This window comes from Carcharodon carcharias, chromosome 31 (assembly GCF_017639515.1).
Source record: "Carcharodon carcharias isolate sCarCar2 chromosome 31, sCarCar2.pri, whole genome shotgun sequence".
Taxonomy (NCBI): Eukaryota; Metazoa; Chordata; class Chondrichthyes; order Lamniformes; family Lamnidae; genus Carcharodon; species Carcharodon carcharias.
Genome location: NC_054497.1, coordinates 13,765,017 through 13,783,232, shown reverse-complemented (window position 1 = coordinate 13,783,232; position 18,216 = coordinate 13,765,017). Strand labels below are relative to the sequence as shown.

The following is an 18,216-nucleotide window of genomic DNA, read 5'->3' as shown; positions in this document are numbered from 1 at the left end:
TGTGTGTGCGGGGTGTGTGTGTGTGCGGGGTGTGTGTGTGTGCGGGGTGTGTGTGTGTGTGTGGGGTATGTGTGTGCGGGGTGTGTGTGTGTGCGGGGTGTGTGTGTGTGTGTGTGCGGGGTGTGTGTGTGTGTGGGGTATGTGTGTGTGCGGGGTATGTGTGTGTGCGGGGTATGTGTGTGTGTGTGTGCAGGGTATGTGTGTGTGTGTGTGCGGGGTGTGTGTATAGGGGGTGTGTGTGTGTGGGGGAATGTGTGTGTGGGGGAATGTGTGTGTGGGGGAATGTGTGTGTGGGGGGATGTGTGTGTGGGGGGGGTCTGAGTGTGTGTGGGGGGGTGTGTGTGTGTGGGGGGGGGTGTGTGTGTGTGTGGGGGCATGTGTGTGTGTGTGGGGGGATGTGTGTGTGTGGGGGAGGATGTGTGTGTGTGGGGGGGGAATGTGTGTGTGTGGGTGTGTGTGTTTGTGTGGGGGGGTGGTCTGTGTGAGGGGGCCGTGTGTTTGTGTGGGGGTTGTGTGTGGGGGGGCATGTGTGTGTGCATGGGGGTGGGGTAGGGAGGTATGTGTGTGTGTGTAGGGGGTGTGTGTGTGAGGGGTGTGTGTGTGTGTGTGAGGGGGCTGTGTATGTGGGGGGTGTGTTTGTGTGGGGGTGTTGTGTGTGTATGTGGGGTTTGCATTATGGGTCCTCTAGATGTCTCAATGATGAGATTGTGACACTTATTTAAACATGAACCATTTATTGTTAACCTTTAACTATTTACAGGTCCAATGTGTGGTCATGTATGGAGCTGTTGTCTCCATGCAGGCTGGTTCCAGAGTGTTCTCTCTGGACTGTTCTCTCAGTCTATTACCATACGACTCTATACATCATACTGTGGGCGGTGCTATTCTCCAGTCCCACTTTAACCCTTGCTCTGCCAAGCACCTTTACATTACAGCTGTATATAGGCACATTACACAACAGCTAGTAGGGTGGTGGTGGTATGCGTGTGGGTCGGGCAGTATGCATGTGGTGGGGGGGGGGGGAGCGGTGGTATGCGTATGGGGGCGTATGTGTGGGGGGATATGTGTGGGTGGGTGTGGGGGGGTCATGCAAGGAGCTGCATGTCTCCATTGTTCATGGAGGTATCGAATGATATAGCACAGGAGGTCATTCGGCCCATCCGCCTGTGACAGTCCTTCGAAAGAAGTAAATGAATTGAACTGACTTGAGGGAGCCACAGCCTTTAGGGGTTCCAGATGTGTGAGAACGTGCTTCCTGACATCACCCTTGAAAGGCCTCGCTCTAACTTTAAGATGGTTGTCCTTTGTTCTGGACTCACCCCCCCAACCACCAGAGGAAATGATTTTTCTGGTACTCAGCCCATCCAATCCTCTCGTTTATTGAATAAAAAGAGAAAATGCTGGAAGCACTCAGCAGGTCAGGCAGTAACTGTGGACAGAGAAAATCAGGTTATCATTTTGGATCGATCAGTTCAGTCAAAGGGTGATTGGCCTGAAATGTTAACTCTTGTTCCTTTCTCCACAGACACTGCCAGGCAGGCTGAGTTTTTCCAGCACTTTCTGTTTTTATTTCAGATTTCCACATTCTGCAGTATTTTGCTCTCATTTATAAAGTTGTGGTGTAAATGCAGAATCCAGCTGGCCCATCTTTTAATTTGCCTCTTGTACTAACCCTATCAAAACGGAAAATAGGCTTTTGGCAGATAAAAAATGCTAGTGCAGCAGTAAAGAATTTTCTAGAATTGATAAACGGCTGTGGGTAAAAATAAGATCAGGATTGAATGAAGGACAGAGCAGAGTGGAGTGGAGTGTTGACGGTTTCTCTGATAACACGGTTAGCAATCAGCAATCTGATTATTTCTTCTGATTTGTTATTCATTCGTAAATTAGTTTTTTTAAAATTCCCTTTTTTCCATTTTCCTTTGGAAGGTAGAGGGACCCTGTTTCAAACATTTTTGTCATCATCCCAAGTATTCAAACAGCCCCATTGTGGAGTGGACTCCGGACATTTCATTGTTATATAGGGATCACCACAGCCAGAATTGTACACAGCAAGATCCCACCAACAGCGAATGGGACTGATGACCAGATAACCTGTTTAATCAGGCGGTGTCAGTTGGGAAGGTGGGTGTTGTCCAGGGAAATTTGCTGCTCTTCCTCAAGTTCGGTCATTATATCTCCAACTGAGGCCTCAGGTTCACATCTGGTCCAATGCCTCAGATTTAAAATTCTCATTCCTGCGCTCAAATCCCTCCACCTTCTCCCCCCGCTTCCCATCTCTAATCCCATCCAGCTCCATAATCCCCCGAGCTCTCCGTGCTCTTCCAGTTCGGGCCTATCGCATATCCTGATCACACCACTGGTGTTCTGTGTCTTCAGCTGCCTGGAATTCGCTCCCTAAATCTCATTCCCTCTTTTTCCTCCTTTAAACCGTTCAGTGCAACCTACCTTTCGGACAGTGCTTTGGGTCAGCTGCCCTAATATCTGCTTATGAGGCTACGAGTGTCAAATCTTGTTTGCTAACACTGCTGGGATATTTGACCATGTTAAAGGTACCACATGAATGCAAGTTGCTGTTGGTGGCTGTCAGAATGTTCTTCACATCACAGCTGAGGTGGGACAGGACAACACAGAGGAACTGATAGCAAAATGACCCACAATAGACGCATTGCCACAGCAGGGGCAGGGAGGGGGATTTGTTCTGTCGAGATACTTACTATGATAAGCAAGATGAAGTAAATGAAATTGTAGAAAGAGTGCGCATCCATCACATAATACATGATCTCAACCCAGCCTTCCAACGTTATAACCTGTCAAATGAGAATCAGAGAACCATTAGCACCCAGAACCACCGCAGCCCCACACCCCCAGCCACAGTGAGACACAAACAAGCTCCTCCATCCCTCTCATACTCACCTGGTTCCAACTGTTGTACAAATGCTTAGAATTTCACAATTTAAAATTTTTTTTATCATATTCCACCCCCATGCGCCCCCCACCCCCTCCCCACCCCCTCCCCACCCCCTCCATCCTTTTTTAAGGCAGGAGAGATGCAGCCAGGGAAGTCAGTCTTTCCTCTGACATCAAAGCCCTAAACTCTGGGATCAACTGTGTAAGCCTGTTCTGTACCCTACAATAACACAGATGCTTTCGAGGGGAAGAGAGACAAACATCTGAGGGTGAAGGGAATCAAGAGTTACGGTGATAGATCGGGCTGAGGAAAGATGGGAGGAGGCTTGAGTGGAGCATAAACACCATCCTGGACTGGCTGGGCTGAATGGCCTGTTTCTGTGCCGATCATCCCCTATAATCCTATGATGAGAAACATTCTGGAGGAACTCTCAGAGCAGCTGTAGTTTTATAGTGGGGTGGGGGTGGGGGTGGTGGGGGTGGGAGAGGAGGGGTGGAGGGGGTAGGGGGTTGGGGGTGGTGGTGGGGGGTTGGTGGTGTAGGTGGTGGGGTGGGAGACGAGGGGTGTAGGGGGGGTGGGGGGGTGGGGGTGGTGGGGGTGGGAGAGGAGGGGTGGAGGGGGTAGGGGGTTGGGGGTGGTGGTGGGGGGTTGGTGGTGTAGGTGGTGGGGTGGGAGACGAGGGGTGTAGGGGGTGGGGGGGTGGTGGTGGGGATAGGGTGGTGGGGGTGGGAGAGGAGGGGTGGAGGGGGTGGGGGTGGGGGGTTGGTGGCGGGGGTGGTGGGGTGGGAGAGGAGGGATGGAGGGGGTGGGGGCTGGGGGTGGGGGGGTGGTGGTGGGGGTGGAGGGGGTGGGAGAGGAGGGATGGAGGGGGTGGGGGGCGGGGGGGTGGTGGTAGGGGTGGTGGGGTGGGAGAGGAGGGATGGAGGGGGTGGGGGTGGGGGTTGGTGGTGGGGGTGGTGGGGTGGGAAAGGAGGGGTGGAGGGGGTGGGGGTGGGGGTTGGTGGTGGGGGTGGTGGGGTGGGAAAGGAGGGGTGGAGGGGGTGGGGGGTGGTGGTGGGGTGGGAGAGGAGGGGTGGAGGGGGTGGAGGGGGTGGGGGGTGGGGGGGTGGTGGTGGGGGTGGTGGGGTGGGAAAGGAGGGGTGGAGGGGGTGGGGGGTGGAGGGTGGTGGTGGGGGTGGTGGGGTGGGAGTGGAGGGGGTGGGGGGGTGGGGGGTGGGGGTGGGGGTGGGGGTTGGTGGTGGGGTGGGAGAGGAGGGGTGGAGGGGGTGGGTGGGTGGGGGTGGGGGGTGGTGGTGGGGTGGGAGAGGAGGGGTGGAGGGGGTGGGGGGGTGGGGGAGGGGGTGGGGGTTGGTGGTGGGGGTGGTGGGGTGGGAGTGGAGGGGGTGGGGGGGTGGGGGTGGGGGTTGGTAGTGGGGTGGGAGAGGAGGGGTGGAGGGGGTGGGGGTGGGGGTTGGTGGTGGGGGTGGTGGGGTGGGAGTGGAGGGGGTGGGGGGGTGGGGGTGGGGGTGGGGGTGGGGGTTGGTGGTGGGGTGGGAGAGGAGGGGTGGAGGGGGTGGGTGGGTGGGGGTGGGGGGTGGTGGTGGGGTGGGAGAGGAGGGGTGGAGGGGGTGGGTGGGTGGGGGTGGGGGGTGGTGGTGGGGTGGGAGAGGAGGGGTGGAGGGGGTGGGGGGGTGGGGGAGGGGGTGGGGGTTGGTGGTGGGGGTGGTGGGGTGGGAGTGGAGGGGGTGGGGGGGTGGGGGTGGGGGTTGGTGGTGGGGGTGGTGGGGTGGGAGTGGAGGGGGTGGGGGGGTGGGGGTGGGGGTGGGGGTGGGGGTTGGTGGTGGGGTGGGAGAGGAGGGGTGGAGGGGGTGGGGGGGTGGGGGAGGGGGTGGGGGTTGGTGGTGGGGTGGGAGTGGAGGGGGTGGGGGGGGTGGGGGTGGGGGTTGGTGGTGGGGTGGGAGAGGAGGGGTGGAGGGGGTGGGGGTGGGGGTTGGTGGTGGGGTGGGAGAGGAGGGGTGGAGGGGGTGGGGGGGTGGGGGTTGGTGGTGGGGGTGGTGGGAGTGGAGGGGGTGGGGGGGTTGGTGGCGGGGGTGGAGGGGGTGAGAGAGGAGGGGTGGAGGGGGTGGGGGTTGGTGGTGCGGGTGGAGGGGGTGGGAGAGGAGGGATGGAGGGGGTGGGGGCTGGGGGTCGGGGGGTGGAGGGGTGGAGGGGATGGAGGGGGTGGTGGGGTTGGTGACGGGGGTGGAGGGGGTGGGAGAGGAGGGGTGGAGGGGGTGGGGGGGGTGGCGGGGGGTGGGGGTGGGGGTTGGTGGTGGGGGTGGTGGGGTGGGAGTGGAGGGGGTGGGGGGGTTGGTGGCGGGGGTGGAGGGGGTGGGAGAGGAGGGGTGGAGGGGGTGGGGGGTGGCGGGGGTGGTGGGATAGAGATTCAGAAACACAGAAAGACCTGGCGTTGCAGGTTCACAAATCTCAGCAGGCACCAGGGAAAATCCTTCGGGTGGCTTAAAGTAAAATGCGCGCAGTGGCCTGAGCTTTATAAAAAGCAGGGAGGTTGTGCGAAAGCAGACAGAGACCTTGTTCCTCACTGCAAACCTCACCCATTCTGATGGGCAGAAATCTCAGTTCAGATGAGGGGGATGTGATGTGGTGTAGGGGGTAATGTCATTGGACAAGTAATCTAGAGGCCCAGGCAGGGGTTCAGATCCCACCACAGCAGCTGGTGGAATTTGAATTCAATTAATAAAATCTGGAATATAATCAGTCAGTAATGGTGACATGAAATTATCATCGATTGTCGTTAAAAACAACATTAGGTGGGTCACTAATGTCCTTTATGCAGTCCTTACCTGGTCTGGACTATATATATGTGACTCCAGACCCATAGTAAACCCCTCTTAACTGCCCTCTCTGAAATCCCCTAAGAAAGCCACTCAGCTCAAGGGCAATTAGGGATGGGGAACAAATACTGGCCCTGCCAGCAACATCCACATCGGATGAAAGAATAAAGGAAAAGAAAAAAATACAGTAAACACCGAGATCCATCTCTAAAACATGTGAATGGTTCACACGGAATGGATTATAGGAATGTGGGAATGTGTGGACAGAAGATGAAGGTCCACCTCGTTCACCTTCTCCCATCCTGGTAGTCACATGATACAATGATAATGGAGTTCAATCTCTATCAAGGCTGCGGTTGCTGCCACTGCAACTGCAGGGGGCAACACTCAACGCACATGCCTGTGACATCACTGCCTGCATCACAGAATAAGACCAATCATTGAGCAAAGATATTTTAACAAGCACGGCGTCAATAAAATGTCAACGCCATGCTTAAGGTTTGCAGTTTTTTCAGAATATTGAATCCCAAAACACCAGTTCAAAATCCTGGGAGCGCGATTTCCACTTGCTCATTGGCCTCTCCACTTCCGACCCCTCACTGCCTCCCTCCTGCTCACCACCCTGCTCCCCCCCCTCACTGTCTATTGTTCCCCGCGAGTGAGGGAGCAGGGCAACGAGCAGGAGGGAGGCAACGAGGGGTCAGGAGCAGGGCAGCCGGTGATGCAGCGAGTGAGACTGGAGGCAGGACCGTCGAGGGTTGGGAACAGGGTGTCGAACCCAAGCGGCGAGTGGGGTGGGGGGGTGGGGATTCAACGGGTGCGCAGCGATGACATCAGCGGCACCCCGCATGTATCTTCAGATGGAGTGGGTGCCCATTTCCTGTTCGAGACACACAACGATGATGTCAACTGGAATGGACTTCCTGTTTCCAATGTGGTGGCAGGAGGTCAAAGAGTCGACGTCAGACCCAGACATGATGGGAGGAAACCCCCCAGTGGTGGAGAGCTTTGGGAACCATTGGTCCAAACTCGCCTTTCCTCCAGAGCTTCAATCCCCATATGTCTGGTCTCAAGGTATTCCGCTATTGACTCCCAAATGTTACTCCCGGAAAGAAATCTCTTATTTGCATCAGAATATATTCAGGTCAACTATCTTTAATACCAAAGATGCAGTTAGTTGGATACTAAGTCACTGGATATTATAATTTTAATAAAAGGCCCTCCAGTTTTCAGAGTTGAGGGAAAGTTTAGTGTAGGCAATTTTGGACGAGCATTAACAGTATAAATGGAGATATCATTGGGGAACTCTAATGGGGGAGGGGGACATCATCACTCTGGAGGTTCGTGAGCGGATTGACCACATGTCAGGCAGCAAGTTACTGGACTAGTATTCCAGAGACGCAGTGTAATGCTCTGAGGATCCGAGTTCGAATCCCACCACGGCAGATGGTGTAATTTGAATTCAATAAAAAAAAGATCCGGAATTAAAAGTCTGATGATGACCATGAAACCATTGTCAATTGTCATAAAAACCCATGTGGTTCACTAATGCCCTTTAGGGAAGGAAATCTGACACCCTTACCCAGTCTGGGCTACACATGACTCCAGACCAACAACAATGTGTTTGGCTCTTAAGTGCCCTCCGAAATGGGCCTAGCAAGCTCCTCAGCTCTCAAGGGCAATTAGGGATGGGCAATAAATGATGGACCGGCCAGCAACTCCCACATCCCACAAACGAATGAATAAAAACAAATGTTAGTTAAACATGTACCTGAAAAATCACGATCCATGCATAGACAATGTTGTCGAAGTTAATGGCGCCTTTGTGGGGGTTCCTGTCCCCAGTCTGGCATGCAGTGTAATACCGGTTCCAGTTGACACAGCCCCCGGTCACGTTGAGCTCCTGGCCCAGAGCTGCGTAATAATAATAGTCATCCTTGTCCAAGCAACACTCGTGCCCATTGTCCCTCAAGGCAGGGATTTCATGGCATCCCATAATCCCATTATCTCCGGACAGAGAGCAGATGAAAGGGGTTTCATCGTCCTTCTCAGGATGGTAGTACTGAGGCAGAGAGAGGCCATTGTACCTGGAAGCAAATGGAATCACTGTAAGAGTACCTTTGGATGCCTGTTTGTAGGTGTGATTCGGCCCTGTGTAGAGATGAGGCAGGGCTAAGAGGCTTGTGAAGAGGTGATGCAGGAAACTGTGATACATTTTCTGGGAATTTTTCTACAGACTCTTGGCTAATCTCACTTCTCTGAGTTGGCACCCGCCAAGTGAGGACCTGGGGCCCACTTCCCACAGCAAAAAAAAGTTTTCCTCTGTATTTCCCCATCTATGTTTTAATGGTGACTCCTCCAAATTTTGTTCTTCTCACCCAATTGACTCACTTTTCCCTCTTCCCACATCCTCAATCCGTTAAAATCGAGGTTGCCATTGTTTGCTGCTCAAGTCATCTTCCCTCAGGGTCTGCTGCTCGAGGAACAGTAGTGAGAGCCAGCAAGTTAGATCAAGGTGGAGTGTTAAGGAGCGACTGAATTTGGGTTATAAAAGGAACAGAGAGGTTTGCATGCAATCAGCACTTTTTACAACCCCAGGACACCTGAAAAGTGCTTTTTGAAGTGTCATCTGAATGTAATGTCGGAAACAGAGTGACCAATTTGTGCACAGCAAGCTCCCACAAATAGCAATGGACTAAGAACTGGACGACAGCTTTTAGTGATGTTGGTTGAGGGGTAAATATTGGCTCCAGGACACAGGGGAGTATCCCCCTACTCTTCTCCAAAATAGCACCAGGGGGTTCTTTATGTTCAATGGGGGAGGGTAGATGGGGCCTCATCCAAAAGGCAGTGCCTCTGCGAGCGTCAGCCAAGATCTTGCGCTCAAGTCTCTGGAGAGGGACTTGAACCAGCTGATTTGGGGGCAAGTCCGCTACCCGCTGAGCCATGACTAACACGGCCTACAGCAGGAAAGGAAGTCTGCAGTAAGGCGAGGAGTCCTACAGTTTTTGAAACCCAGGGAAGGAATGAGTTGAAGCAGGAGTCCGGGGAAGTGATGAGTCTTACATTCAACAGCGGTTAAAGGGAGCGGAGAGTGTGCAACAGGCAATGTGTAAAATAGGAAGCAGAGCAGAAGAAATTTGAAAGGTTCAATAATAAAAGTGACATTGATTAAAAAGAGCACTGTTTGTATATTTGCCCGGGTTTGTATAATTTAACTTCACTTTCGACAAGACTGAATCCTCTGAATTATTTACAGGGCTAATGATTTTCAAAGTTCAAATTCTCTTTAATCTCCCAGCACTGCGCCACCAAATTCAGGCAGCACCCCACTCCTGGCAAGGCGCATAAATTACAATTCAGAAAGGAATGGGGTTAATGCAATTAAAACAGCTCTGCCACGCCCTTGTTCCCATGAAAACACTATCTGCTATCATCGGGTGCCAGTCAGCTGGGTGCACTGCGCCCAACCTCCCTGTCCTCTCAAAAGTTGCTGAATGGTGGTGAGACTCGTGCTGAAGGATTTGCTCTGGCATAGCCTGATTCAGTCTCAGCTCCCAGAATCTCAGGGCAGGCGGGGTGGGAGTGTGAGCTGAAATGTCGGGGACCCCGCTAAATGTGTTTTCTTTAAGCACCGGGCAGTGACCAATCATTCAGTGCAAAGGACACAGAAGGCAATCACACCTGACAAGTACACATCAATCGGTTGCCTGTATTCTGTCCTTATCTGTAACGTTAACATATGCTAAACTGCCAATTCAGACACAGTGAATGTCAAACCGTACATGATTCAGCACCAAAGACCATGTTTCACCCTCAGTTATAATGCAGAGCTACTCACTGAGCTTCCAGTCCTGGTCAAATAGTTCACTGCAACTCCTCGTCGATGCTGTCACAGGGTTCATGGCCACATGACCATGGCCTGTCTAGCAACAGGGATCTGTGGGGCTCCAGCCGGCAAGGATTAGGGGACAGGGAATCAGGAGTAAGGGGAAAGAGAGAGACAGAGATAGACAAACAGAGAGAAATAGAGAGAGAAAACACAGATAGAGAGAGGCACAATGAAGGGGTCAGAGAGAGAAAGAGACACAGAGTCACAAACAGAAAGAGAAAAACTGACAGACAGCGAGAGAGAAAGGCAGATAGAGAGAGAGAGGCAGACAGAGACAGAGAGAGAGTCAGACAGATGAGGCAGAGACAATGATGTAGACAGAGACAGAGAATGGGGCAGAAAGACAGACAGACAGAGGTGGACCTTGACTCTGTACGACAGGGTCATATGGGTGAGGGATGGCGAGTTGACAGCCCATTTTCCATTTCTCCTCATTTTTACTTTTGCCTCTAGTACAATGGGAGATCTCCAGTCCTCCCAATCTCCACCAGACAATGCAGCACAATTTACATCTATCACACATGGGACTTGCAATTAAACACTCACAGTGTTAAGTTTTCTTCCAAGAAGCAGCGGTTCCGCAGGAGTCCGGCCCACAGCTGCACACCGATGATGCCAAATATAAAAAAGACAAAAAAGCAGAGGAGCAGGACATTGCCCAGCATCGGGAGAGTGTCCAGTAACAGATTGACTAGGATTCTCATACCTACACAAAACAAAGGAACACAGAGTGAGGGAACGAATAAAGAGTGTGAAGGACATGGAGTCACAGCCATTTGGGGTTAAGAAGCTCTCTCTCTCTCTCAGTCTCAGTTTCACTGCCTCCTTTACTCCCTCCCCTTCCAGTAAATCAAATTTATATTTCTTCACATTGGTTTTCAAATCCTTGCTGTTCCATTCCTCAGAAATCCGTTCCTGCATGCCCCAACCCCTCCTCCGCTGGGACCCCGCTCACCCTCTCCCCTCCACTAACTCTCGACCCCCTCACTCCCTCCCCTCCTTTAACCCAGGGCTTCCTCACTCTCTTCCCTCTAACCCTTGGCCTCTCCCTGTTCCCTCACTCTGGCCATTCTCTCCCTTTTCCCCGTATTCCACGAGCTCTTCTCACCCTGAGATATCACCCAATAATAGGAAGGAAAGGATCTATGGTGTAAGTTGGAAGAGGAGGAACAGGTAAGAAGAGAGTCTTGTGATACACTGAAAATACTAATTTGGAAAATAAATTAGGTTTAGAGAAAACTGAAAGTCAACTAATTAGCAGATAATGGTGTGTTTCATGTGAAAACAGGTAAAGTAATTAGGCTTGAGATTAGTATGAACACTATGTACTCAAATGCACTCATATAAAGTGAGGCAGTTCTACAGTTCCCTTAATGAAGATGTAATCCATTATAGGTCTCTCAGCACTTCATCGTGTACCATGAGCTACTTTGCTGGTGTTTTATTTCGATTAACCTAACAAGCTATATTAAACACGAGCAGCTATTAGCTCAGTGAAGAAGCAGGTTGTAGCACGGATACATGGATACAGTGGGAGCAAAGGCTAACTTTGCAGAATTATTACAGCACAGGAGAAGGCCTTTTGGCCCATCATGTCTGCACTGGCTCCCTGAATGAACAACTCACCTCGTGCCATTCTCCTGCCACTTCTCCCCGTAACCCTGCACATTCTTCCTGTTCAGATAACAGTCTAATTCCATTCTGGATGCTGCAATTGAACCTGCCTCCACCACACTCTCAGGCAATGCAATCTAGGCCCTAACTACTCACTGTGTGAAAACATTTCTCCTCATATCACTTTTGCTTCATTTGCTAATCACCTTAAATCTGTGCTGTCTCATTCTCGATCCTTCCATCAGCAGAAACAGTTTCTCCCCGTCTGCTCTGTCCAGACCCCCAATGATTTTGAACACCTCTATCAAATATCCCCTCAACCTTTTCTCTAGGGAAAACAGTCCTAACTTCTCCAACCTATCTTCTTTTATTCATTCTGGGATGAGGGTGTCGCTGGCTAGGCCAGCATTTATTGCCCATCCCTAACTGGCCTTGTTCAGAAAGCATTTAAGAGCCCATTACATTGCTGTGGGTCTGGAGTCACATGTAGGCCAGACCACATAAGGATGGCAGATTTCCTTCCCTAAAGGACATTAGTGAACCAAATGGGTTTTTACAACAATCGGCAATGGTTTTGTGGTCTTCATCAGACTTTTTAATTCCAGATTTTTTTTATTGAATTCAAATTTCATCATCTGCTGTGGTGGGATTTGAACCCAGGTCCCCAGAGCATTTCCCTGGGTCTCTGGAATACTAGCCCCAGTGACAATACCACCGCCACCACCTCCCCTTCATAACTGAAGTTCCTCATCCCTGGAACCATTCTCCCCATCCAGCTTCTCAGCTTTTCACACTGTACCCCATACTGTACCCCATTCAACTCTCCACCCTTTCTCACATACACTGTACCCCATTCAACTCTCCACCTTCTCATACTCACACTGTACCCCATCCAACTCCCCATCCTCTCTCACACTCACACTGTACCCCATCCAACTCCCGACCCTCTCTCACACTCACACTGTACCCCATTCAACTCCCCACCCTCTCTCACACTCACACTGTACCCAATCCAACTCCCGACCCTCTCTCACACTCACACTGTACCCCATTCAACTCCCCGCCCTCTCTCACACTCACACTGTACCCAATCCAACTCCCCGCCCTCTCTCACACTCACACTGTACCCCATCCAACTCCCCACCCTCTCTCACACTCACACTGTACCCCATCCAACTCCCTATCCTCTCTCACACTCACACTGTACCCCATCCAACTCCCCATCCTCTCTCACACTCACACTGTACCCCATCCAACTCCCGACCCTCTCTCACACTCACACTGTACCCCATCCAACTCCCCATCCTCTCTCACACTCACACTGTACCCCATCCAACTCCCGACCCTCTCTCACACTCACACTGTACCCCATTCAACTCCCCGCCCTCTCTCACACTCACACTGTACCCAATCCAACTCCCCATCCTCTCTCACACTCACACTGTACCCCATTCAACACCCCGCCCTCTCTCACACTCACACTGTACCCCATCCAACTCCCGACCCTCTCTCACACTCACACTGTACCCCATTCAACTCCCCGCCCTCTCTTACACTCACACTGTACCCCATTCAACACCCCGCCCTCTCTCACACTCACACTGTACCCCATCCAACTCCCGACCCTCTCTCACACTCACACTGTACCCCATTCAACTCCCCGCCCTCTCTTACACTCACACTGTACCCCATTCAACACCCCGCCCTCTCTCACACTCACACTGTACCCCATCCAACTCCCGACCCTCTCTCACACTCACACTGTACCCCATTCAACTCCCCGCCCTCTCTCACACTCACACTGTACCCCATCCAACTCCCCATCCATTCTCACACTCACACTGTACCCCATCCAACTCTCCATCCTCTTTCACACTCACACTGTACCCCATCCAACTCCCCACCCTCTCTCACACTCACACTGTACCCCATCCAACTCCCCACCCTCTCTCACACTCACACTGTACCCCATTCAACACCCCGCCCTCTCTCACACTCACACTGTACCCCATCCAACTCCCCATCCTCTCTCACACTCACACTGTACCCCATCCAACTCCCGACCCTCTCTCACACTCACACTGTACCCCATTCAACTCCCCGCCCTCTCTCACACTCACACTGTACCCAATCCAACTCCCCATCCTCTCTCACACTCACACTGTACCCCATCCAACTCCCCATCCTCTCTCACACTCACACTGTACCCCATCCAACTCCCCATCCTCTCTCACACTTACACTGTACCCCATCCAACACCCCGCCCTCTCTCACACTCACACTGTACCCCATCCAACTCCCCATCCTCTCTCACACTCACACTGTACCCCATTCAACTCCCCACCCTCTCTCACCCTCACACTGTACCCAATCCAACTCCCCATCCTCTCTCACACTCACACTGTACCCCATTCAACTCCCCACCCTCTCTCACACTCACACTGTACCCCATCCAACTCCCCACCCTCTCTCACACTCACATTGTACCCCATCCAACTCCCCACCCTCTCTCACACTCACACTGTACCCCATTCAACTCTCCACCTTCTCATACTCACACTGTACCCCATTCAACTCTCCACCTTCTCATACTCACACTGTACCCCATCCAACTCCCCATCCTCTCTCACACTCACACTGTACCCCATCCAACTCCCCACCCTCTTTCACACTCACACTGTACCCCATCCAACTCCCCACCTCTTTCATACTCACACTGTACCCCATCCAACTCCCCACCCTCTCTCACACTCACACTGTACCCCATCCAACTCCCCACCCTCTCTCACACTCACACTGTACCCCATCCAACTCCCCATCCTCTCTCACACTTACACTGTACCCCATCCAACACCCCGCCCTCTCTCACACTCACACTGTACCCCATCCAACTCCCCATCCTCTCTCACACTCACACTGTACCCCATTCAACTCCCCGCCCTCTCTCACCCTCACACTGTACCCAATCCAACTCCCCATCCTCTCTCACACTCACACTGTACCCCATTCAACTCCCCACCCTCTCTCACACTCACACTGTACCCCATCCAACTCCCCACCCTCTCTCACACTCACACTGTACCCCATCCAACTCCCCACCCTCTCTCACACTCACACTGTACCCCATTCAACTCTCCACCTTCTCACACTCACACTGTACCCCATTCAACTCTCCACCTTCTCATACTCACACTGTACCCCATCCAACTCCCCACCCTCTCTCACACTCACACTGTACCCCATCCAACTCCCCATCCTCTCTCACACTCACACTGTACCCCATCCAACTCCCCATCCTCTCTCACACTCACACTGTACCCCATCCAACTCCCCACCCTCTCTCACACTCACACTGTACCCCATTCAACTCCCCACCTTCTCTCACACTTACACTGTACCCCATGCAACTCCCCACCCTCTCTCACACTAACACTATACCCCATTCAATTCCCCATCCTCTCTCACACTCACACTGTACCCCATCCAACTCCCCACCCTCTCTCACACACACACTGTACCCCATTCAACTCCACACCCTCTCTCACACTCACACTGTACCCCATTCAACTCCCCACTCTCTCTCACACTCACACTGTGCCCCATCCAATTCCCCATCCTCTCTCACACTCACACTGTGCCCCATTCAATTCCCCACCCTCTCTCACACTCACACTGTGCCCCATTCAACTACACACACACACACACACACACACACACACACAGACGCGCACTATCCCATCCAACTCTATCCTCCCTCACACACAAACACACGAGCCTATTGAACTTCCCACCCTCTCACTGGGTTTGGATTTCCACAGGGGTTCCAGATGTTAACTTTATCTGCCTCCTGGACATTTGTCAGTTTTCAAGTCCAAACACTAACTTCACACCTCAATTGTTTGCCCAATTGTTCTGCTTGGTTAACCCATCCGTAATCTGTTTACTTTACACTTTGAAGTTACATCTGACTCATTGCCTTGCCTTTCTGATGCCTTTTCACAACCTGATGGAGATGACCTTTGAATACTATTTAGCACTTAACGCCTCTTTCCTGTAATTTGAATCTATTTCCAGGCTATTAAACCCATTATCAAGGGATGAGGAACTTCAGTTATCTGGAGAGACTGATGAAGCTGGGATTGTTCTCCTCAGAGGAGAGAAGGTTAAGGGGTGATACACTGGAGATGTTCAAAATTCTGATGGGTTTTTGATGGGGTTTCATTGACATGAGGATCCTTAACCAGAGGATTTAAGATAACTGGCAAATGTTGTGGTCTGCAATGTACTGCCCCAGAAAGCATGATATGGAAACAAACTCAATAGTAATTTTCAAATGGAATTGGATAAATATTTGAAAAGGGAATGATTGTAGCTTCTTCCCCAGGTTGTGACTGCAGGTTAATTGAAAATTTCAAAACTGAGATAGGTAGATTTTTGTTGGGTAAGGATATCAAAGGTCATGGGACCAAGGTGAGTAGATGGAGTTAAGATATAAATCAGCTATGGCCCAATTGAATGAGGGAACAAACAGGGTCTTACCAGTCACTTGCCTAACTTTCAGTGCACTTAACTTTCCAAAATTCCTAGAAGTGAATTATTTTGTCTTTGAACTTCATTTGAACTCCACTATGGTTTGTGGCATGCACGACTGGAGTGAAGAGCCCCTGCCTATCAGTCGTATTGAAGTATTCAGTGATGATCATTTCACATTGCAGACTGAGCACCATGGTTTCAAAACTCCCCGTTGTGTGGAAGGGACCGTGCCTCTCCACCATATGGGAATGTGTGCACTGTGTGCTACCCCAATACAATCCATCGTCCAGATTTTACTGTCTCCCACCTCCAAGCATAAAGGAGCCCTGTTGTATTGCCATATTGAATTGTGGGCTTAAATTGCAGGATGTTGTGTCTTAAAATCCCCCCTGACAGGGTTGAAGAAAGTCCTGTAGTTTCTCCATATTGGTCTCATTTCTCTTGCACATTTGCAGATGGCAAAAGTAGGGGGTCTTTCAAGATTTAATTGTTAAAAATAATTTGGAAGTGAGAAACTCTTTCTTAGGTCTAAAATGTAATGGTCCAAACATTCTATTTATCCCTAACTATATCTTTTATTTTTTATTTGAATACTTGAGTGATTACTGAGCAATGGTTAAGTAACTGATAGTCCGTATGCAAATCCGAAAGAGACATAGAAGTTACAGCACCGATACAGGCCATTCAGCCCAATTGGTCCATGCTGGTTTTTAAGCTGCACATGAAGCTCCTCCCACTCTCTTCATCTCATCCCAAGTCAACACATCCTTCTAATTCTTTTTCCCTCATGTGTTTATCCAGCCTCCCATTAAATGCATCAATACAGTTCTCCTCAATCACTCTCTGTGGTAGTGAGTTCCACGTTCTCACCACTCTCGGGGTAAAGACGTTTCTCCTTATTTTTGCATCAGATTTATTAGTAACTTTCTTATATTTATTTGGACTCACTTTCTTTCTGTCTCCCCTATTGAATCCCTTTATAATCTGAAAGCCCTTTATTAGGCCACCCCTCAACCTCTTCTTTGTAAAGGAAAGAGACTCAGCCTGTTCAGTCTTTCCTCCAAATTCATAATAGACACCTCCTCTTCAGACCTGCATTCCATGGACTTAAGGATCTGGGATCCAGGGAACTCCCATCCAGCTGTTTATTGTCAAACCAACTAGATCCTGCTTTGTAGCCTCAGACAGCAGTGAATATCTGTATGCATGTTCTGTTCCAAAGAAGAGTCATATTGGACTCATAACGTTAATTCTGTTTTTCTCTCTCCACAGATGTTGCCACACCTGCTGAGCTTTTCCACCACCTTCTGTTTTTATTTCAGATTTCCAGCATCCACAGTATTTTGCTCCTATTACAGTCTGTGTTTTGTCAAGGACGATGTTTGAACTCAGGGTGTAAAAGAGGATGGCTAGTCTTTTAGCAATACATTTTCTTCAGGGTGTGATACATTCTGGAGTTTAGAGAGCTAAATTATGAGGACAAATTTATAAACTTGGCTTGTATTTCTTGCATTTAGATGATTGAGGGATGACCTGATTGAGGTTTTTAAAAATTCAATAAGGTAAATATGGAGAAACTATTTCCTCTGGTCAAGAAATCAAAGGGGCATAATCCTAATATTAGAAGAAGCTGTTCAGGAACATTTTTTCATGGTGAATAAATGGTCCTGAACAGCTTCCTCTGATATTATGGTGGCTAGTGGAAATCTGAAACTCTTTTCTTCAAAAGGCAGTGGATACTGGGGTTCAACTGGAACTTTCAAGATGGAGATCGATTGTCTTTTGTTGGATAAGGGTACTGAGGGATAGGGAGAAAAGCCAGGGAAATGATGTTGAGGTCCAGATCAGCCATAATCTGATTGAACAGTGGAAAAGGTTTGAGGTATGAATGGCCTTCTCCTTTTCCAACTGTTCCTAGCAGAATAATGAAACAAACAAGATCCACCAGCCAAGAAGGATAGAGACCACACTGAAGACAGGAGGTAAGATGAAAGTAATAAACCAAGAGCTTTGATTATTGGGCTCAGTATGGATGAGCTCTTTTGGGTAACCCAGCCACAATGGAATTGGCACACAAACAGGAAAATAGCACCATCATGTGGGAGAAACTTCAACAGCGCCTGTTGTGTTAGTTCAGCACCTTGGACAGCATACAGTACTTGTCAACAGAACTACCAGAACCTGTACCTGTCTTAGTGAATGTTCACAATGGGCATATTCACACTCCATGCATTACACTTGGAGCAGATTGCTCAAGTTTGGAAGGATAATTCATATCAGCATGCCCAAAATTTAGTTATATTAAATCAAGGTTTGTTGACATTGTGATGTCTTGGCATAGTAACTGTACAAGATAGTCACGAAAAAACCCAATAAGGAATTCAGGAGAAACTCCCTTAAATAGGGAGTGTTGAAAAGGTGGAACTGGTTAAGTAAGGCACAGTTGAGGTGAA

General features: G+C 50.5%; 1 protein-coding gene across 1 annotated transcript in view; it reads right to left on the bottom strand.

The window, feature by feature from the left end:
• Nucleotides 1–18,216, bottom strand: part of cacna1ia (calcium voltage-gated channel subunit alpha1 Ia) — a 184,512-nt gene that overhangs the window by 139,528 nt on the left and 26,768 nt on the right. Inside the window, exons 4-6 of the mRNA XM_041177622.1 lie at nucleotides 10,163–10,322; nucleotides 7,496–7,811; nucleotides 2,718–2,810 (exon numbers count right to left, since the gene is read on the bottom strand). Of these exons, the coding sequence (XP_041033556.1) occupies nucleotides 2,718–2,810; nucleotides 7,496–7,811; nucleotides 10,163–10,322 (569 nt within the window). The remainder of the gene's footprint in view (nucleotides 1–2,717; nucleotides 2,811–7,495; nucleotides 7,812–10,162; nucleotides 10,323–18,216) is intronic.